The sequence below is a fragment of the Fukomys damarensis genome, unplaced genomic scaffold (genome assembly GCF_012274545.1).
Source record: "Fukomys damarensis isolate Sample0158 unplaced genomic scaffold, DMR_v1.0_HiC HiC_scaffold_37, whole genome shotgun sequence".
NCBI lineage: Eukaryota > Metazoa > Chordata > Mammalia > Rodentia > Bathyergidae > Fukomys > Fukomys damarensis.
In genome coordinates, this window is record NW_022900949.1 from 24,361,860 (window position 1) to 24,368,300 (window position 6,441).

The window sequence follows — 6,441 nt, forward strand, 5'->3', positions numbered from 1 at the left end:
AGCCCCTTTTTTATTTTATTGTTTTGTGTTTCCTTCTTGCTTTCTCTCTTTTTTTTTTTTTGAGACAAAGTCTCACTTTGTAGTTGAGGCTGGCCTTGGACTCAGTATGTACCCCAGGCTGGCCTCAAACTCGTGCCTATCCTGCCTCAGCTTCCCCAATGCTGGGATTACAGGCGTGCACCACCACCCTGGGCTTCCCTTTTGATTTTAAGATAGAGTCTTGCTAAGTTACCAATTGCCCAGGCTGAACTTGCATTTTTGGATCCTCCTGCTTTGGGCTTCTAGAGTGCTGAAATTGTAGGTGTGTGTTACCATGCTCAGCTTTCCTCGGCAGCTTTCAAAGTATCTTTTAAAATATATATTAATAAAAAGTTCCAACCAGGAACTGAATCTTCAGGCAAAATAACATTCTTTAGTTACATATAGTGTTGTTTTCTTGTTAAGTTTGGTGGTGGCTGCATGTGTTTTTTAATTGTTACTAGTACCTGTGCGTACATGTTTACGTTCCTTGTGTTACTACACATACCTAATGCTCTTGCTTCCTTTTTCATTCCCTTCCCTTCCCTCTGTCTTTTGATTCCCTGAACTGGCTTATAGCTTAAGAAAATTAATAGTTTCTTGAATGATGTTCAGTTACCAGTTAACTTGTGAAAATGAAATCATACTTTGAAGAAACTGTGACAGGCACAGGAGCTAGCAGTAGGTGTTTTCTTTTTGCTGTGATCACGGAAGCTGTTGTACAGAAGAAGTGAGAAAATCTCATGGAAATTTGTTTTTGTGTTTTGTTTTGTTTTCTTTTTTGGTGTCTTTCCTTGAAAACCATTATCCCCAGAAATCTCTACACTTGGTTGCTTTCAACAGCTGGTGCAAAAACTTACATTTAGGCTTTTTGTTTGGTGAGGGTCTAATGATAATAGATTATCTTTATTTTTAGCATCTGAAGCTACCCGGAGATGTACTGTATAATGTTAATGGGAATATTGTACATGGTCATGAAAATTCATTAAGCTATGGAATTATTTGAGTCTTTTAAAAAATCAAAAAGGAAAATTTTTGGGGGGGCACCAGGGATCAAACTCCAGTCCTTGAGCTTGCAAGGCAGGCGGCGGCACCACTGAGCTAAATCCCTGGCCCACAAAAAGGAAACTTAAACACAATCCCCAGAATTAAGAAAATCTTAAATGCTCTTCACAATTGAAGTAATAGTGAAACAGAGGCTGAAATATGTGTACCAGCTGCTCTCAGAGTGATGCTTACTGGGAAGTTGGGGTGAGCCTGGCTGCTTTGGGTTGTGTGGTGAGCGGGGCTCTTGAATCTTCCCTGAGAGACTTGCTGGGAGCCCTAAGAACGGGGCAGTATGGGCAAGACTGTTCAGGACAAGGACAGTTCCCCTATACAAGGCTAACTGCTGTAGTCGGAGGGTAATACACCCTCAAGGAGGATGAGCACTGGTCACAGATGGAGACACAGGTCAGGGGTGGGTTTTTCTGTTTTTGTCTTAGGATTTGGGCAGTGGCTAGGATTTGGTAACTCTGTGGCTGGCTGGCTGGCTGGCTGGCTGGCTTGCTTCCTTCCTTCTCAGGAGGGGGAGTTTATGGGCCTGGTTAGAACCAGCATAGCCAGAATCCCTCAGGGGGTTCAAAAGCTACACTGCAAATACATGCGGATGGGGCCTAACTGGTCCCCTGTGGCTGCCCCAAGGTGTGACTGGGTGGGAAGAGCAGTTGTGAGATGGATGGGAGGGGGAATTTTCAGTAGGGCCTGATGTGCTCTTCTCAGAGGTGTGGGAACCACAAACTCAAGAAATCTAGTCTTTCTTAGAGCTTTTTCTGAGGGTGCTGTTGTCAGTTTCCCAGATATATTTGTCATTTCTGGCTGGCTACGTACTCTGTCATAATATACTAGTTTAATTGGGGAAAAATGCCTAAAATTGAACTTTCTAACTGCCTGTTTTCTTACAAACAGTTAATTTACACTTGGTCTTAGCCAAAAGGCTGAGAAGTTATTGCAAATAGTTAATTTGAGTCAGATGAAGATGGACCATCAAGGGGGTATCGAAGAAACAGTCTGGGTCCTGTCATCTGCAGCGGTTTCCATTATTCCTGAGCAGCACCTGGGCTGGGACACTGAGAAGCTTCACGGAGTGATTGGGCCGCTGAGTTGGGCACTCACTGCACTGGCCTGGCCGAGCTGCACAGCTGAGTGCGCGTTGGAATCACCAGGGAGACACCAGGGTTTTGTCAACACCATTGTGAAAATCCTGATCTAACTTTTCTGGACGAGGACCGGATTTTTTCCCTTAGTTTACCGGGTGATTTTACTGTGTAGGCAGAGTGGAGAGCTACCTGAGAGGACGATGTTATATTCTTTATACAAAGCTGCCATCAGTTGACTGTCAAGAGAAGCTGCTCCGTATGGACTTTTTCATGGACTTACCGCATGACCAGAAGATTAATGCCTTACTTGTGTTTGGAAATTTATGTGATCTTTGGCCAGTGCATTCATGTTATCTCTAGGAGTGACTCATAATCAGCTATGTCTGTCACCAGGTTTTTAGCAGCTACAGTTTTTAGTGTTTGCATATTGGAGTTAAGTGTTTAAGTATTTCTGAAATAGGCCTTATTGAGGTAAACTACCTGTAAATAAATGAAGTCGTTCTTAGAGTGCAGTGTTGAGGGATCACTCTTCAGGTGTCTAAATTATTTGAATTGATTTTGATCATTCCTAGAGTTGCAAAGGGAAGTTCTTGCTAGTTTGTAACTCCCTTCTCACTTTTTTTTTTTTTTTTTTTTTTTTTTTTTTTTTTTTTTTACATTTCTTTTTTTTTTTTTTTTTTTTTTTTTTTTTTTTTTGCAGTACCAGGGATTGAACTCAGGACCTTGTGTTTATGAGGCAGGTGTGGTGCTACTGAGCTAAATCCCCTGGCCCTGCTTCTCATTATTGATTTTCTGTTTTTAAGTGATCATCTTGTACTCACTTGAGAACATCGCAGCTTTCTCACAGCTCTTGAGGCTGTACTATTGCAGTGTTGGAAACTTTGAAGCTTGAGCAGTAAAGAAGTTTATGCTTGTTAAGTCTCTTCTTTTTACCAAGTAATTTTACAAATGAATTATTTTGTTACACTATTCCATCTTTCTGATACAGGCTGCCTGTCACTTTATAGCAGTCCTTGGATCATTAATACTAAGAATTTAGTGAGTTAATTGTTATGGGTGAAGTATGTTTGGGTTGCATAATCTCATGGGTGCCAATAAGAGATAGCCAAGATTGTTTACATTGGTTCCCATGGGAATACGGGGGGATGGGCAGCTAGGGACCCAAACAAGCCTTTAGCTGACCTTAGCAGTATGAAATAAGGATTTTTCAATGGAAGTTATATGATGAGGCACCTGCATTGGCCCAATTCAAAAATTTTTTTTGATAAAAGAGCCATAATGTCTTCATATTTTCATGTCTGTGGTTTAAAAATACTAAGAACCACTAAAAATAAGAAAAGTCCACGTGATTTTTTTCTTCTAGTACCCAGGAAACACTGATAGAGGGAGAGACCCTGAATTGAGGAGAAAATGTGTCCTTTGTGTTCATGTGTGTGTGTGTGTGTGCGTGCGCGCTGTGGAAGTCTCATAGGATCATAGTATACTGTAGGAAATTGCAGATTTCCTGACGTTAATATATTTATAAAAATTGTATTCTTAGCAGATTGAGGATGCCATTCTGAACTACCCAGAAAGGTTTCTTTACATTTTCTGATTCTGAAATTAAAATTGATTTTTAGAGTCATTGAAAATTAATTGCATTCTTTTTCTTATAGAATCTACCATCTGCTGTAGTAACTCATGTTCTGAATCCTCAACCTGGAGAAAAGATTCTAGATTTGTGTGCAGCACCGGGAGGTAAAACAACACATATTGCGGCACTAATGCATGATCAGGTGAGTGTGTCTTCCAAACAGAAGTACTGTCAACATATTACATATTTCAGTGGTGAAGGTGGGACTTTGTATCACTTGCAAAACATATTAATATCATAATCCTGTTTATTTCAGATTCAGTCAAGATGAGTACTATTGAATTATGTCAGTCACATGTCTTAAATTCAGTAGACAGTTGCTATTTATACCCAGACGTGGTGGCACACAGCCCTGTAATCTCAACACCTGGGAGGCTGAGGCAGGAGCATTCAAGGCCAGCCTGGGACACGAAGTGTGAGTTCAAGGCTAGATCAGACTACATAGCTGTAGGGAACAGGGAAGAGGATGTTACCAGTTCCTCTGCCATGGGTCCTGGCCTGTGAGCCACCACAGCACAAGGTGAATTAAAGGGTAAGAAATGAGACTTGTAGTGGAGAAGCTGAGTCTCAGGTCCTGGTCCGTGCTCCTGATGGCCACAAAGACACTGGCCCCCAAGCACATCTAGTATTTATTGAATATAGTTTGGGAAGGAATGGGGAGCAGGGTGTGTTTCGAAGGGATCTAGTGAAACACTGCCAACACCTGGCATGATGGCGCCAGGCAGAGCTGTTAGGGAGTAAGCACTGCTTATCTTACTAGGACAGAAGAAACCAGTACTGGGTCTGGGTGCAATTAGCAAGAAACCCTTTGGGTCACTGAGCAGCCATAATTCAGGGGAAAGGGTTTTAATTGAGGTCAAACTGACCTCAGCTGCATGGAACTCTGCAGAGCCCGGCCCACTCCACAGAGCAGATCGTAGGTCTCCATGGCAGCCCCTGGGGGAGGGGCTCTACTTGCTCAGTGCATCAGCTGATGTGCCCAGTTGAGTCACATAGGGCTTTGGTCTGACTCCTGATACAAAACAATATAGCTGAATTATGGACAGCAAGAAGCAGGTGCCACCGATAGCCCACTGGTATTGGACAGGGATGACTGCTACTCATCGCGATTGCCATTTATAAAGACTGTCCTAAGACCTTCCTTGTTTTGTTCTGTTTTGTTTTTTGAGACAGGACCTTACTATATAGTCCAGTCTGGCCTTGAGCTGTCTAGGTAGCCCAGGTCATCCATGCGCATATGAAAATAATATATACACATGCATGCAGGACACGTGTGTGTCTCAAGTTTCATATAAACCTTGTGATCTGGTTTAATTTTAAAGCCTGCTTTGATCACACAATTTAAGTGGGTCTGACTTTGGATAACTTTAGTTTTGATTTTACTGTGTTTTCCTATGCGTGTATGTTTGCCAAGTTGGTTTTCTGTTTTTATTATAGACTGGATTTGTGAGTGTTCAGAAGTCGTTGCAGGGTTGAGGGTGTGGCTCAGTGGTTGGTTGTTTGCCTAGCATGGGCTCGGCCCTGGGTTCCATCCCAGATGCACAGGCCAGGAGACTGTGAGTCGGAGTCTAGGGCAGAGGTCTCAGTCGGAGACACATTCGGAAATCATCAGTGTAGGCAAGCAGATGGAGAAGAGAGTAGAAGAGTTCTGAAGAGCCTCATGAGCGTTGAGTAGCAGCATTCAGAGGTAAGGGAAATAAGGAATGGGAAAATAGAAGCGTTTGATACACTGGAAGTCATGTGAGGAAGGGGTTTAAAAAGATGGTGAGGGCTCCTTGTCAAAAGTTGATGAGCCAAGTAAGAGACTGGAAACTCCCACTGGATTTAGCACATGTGGAAGGTCCTGGGGGACCTGGTCACGAGCACTTTTGATGAGTTTAGATGCACACTTGGATTGAGAATGAGAGGAATCGGAGTGAATGAAGACCACTGTCCTGGGGTAGGGTGTACAGGGAAATGGGCTCAGGAGGTATGTGTTTTAGGGTGAGAACTAACAGTGTCGTAGAGCTTTTTCAAAGGGGAGGGGGGTGAAGTTTTGGACGAAGGGCTTGGGAAGGGAGGAAAAGGCCATGGGAGAAGGAATTAAAATGTACTCTGTGCACGTACCAGCTCCACACTGGGAATGCAAACATTACATACTGCAGACATGTACAGAAAGGAACGAAGGGGTCAGGATGACTGCAGTGTGGGAGGCGGTAAGAGAGAGGGGATGATGAAGGAATAAGATGCGTTATGTATTTGTACCAGCTCCCCACAAAACTTGTAGCTGTTTTGCACTGCAAACAGTACAAATAAATAATAACGGTGCATTTCAACGAGAGCAGCGCGTTAAAGGAGAAATGTGACAGCACCCGGGACAGAGGGGAAGACTGCGGCAATGTCTTTGAGGAGGTGCGAGGGGCTGGGACTGGAAGCGCAAGTGGCTTTAGATGGCAGCACAAGTCAGTGCTCCACAGAAGTGAGAGGGAGGGCGGAGTACGCGGATGCAGACATTGGCGAGTTGTTGGCGAACTTCTCGGTTTCTCAGTGAAATGGGGAACAAGCTCAGCAGACGAGAATGGATGGAGGGAGGAGGTAGTCAGGGAGCGAGAATTGGGGAACTCATGCGGATTCTAGTTCCACTGAAGACCTCGTAAAGGTACCAGCGATGAG

The 6,441-nt window shown here is 43.5% G+C and overlaps 1 protein-coding gene across 1 annotated transcript in view; it reads left to right on the forward strand.

The window, feature by feature from the left end:
• The window catches only part of Nsun6 (NOP2/Sun RNA methyltransferase 6), a 59,322-nt gene that overhangs the window by 32,409 nt on the left and 20,472 nt on the right, over positions 1–6,441 (forward strand). The window contains exon 7 of the mRNA XM_010608541.2: positions 3,812–3,931. Coding sequence (XP_010606843.1) covers positions 3,812–3,931 — 120 coding nt within the window. The remainder of the gene's footprint in view (positions 1–3,811; positions 3,932–6,441) is intronic.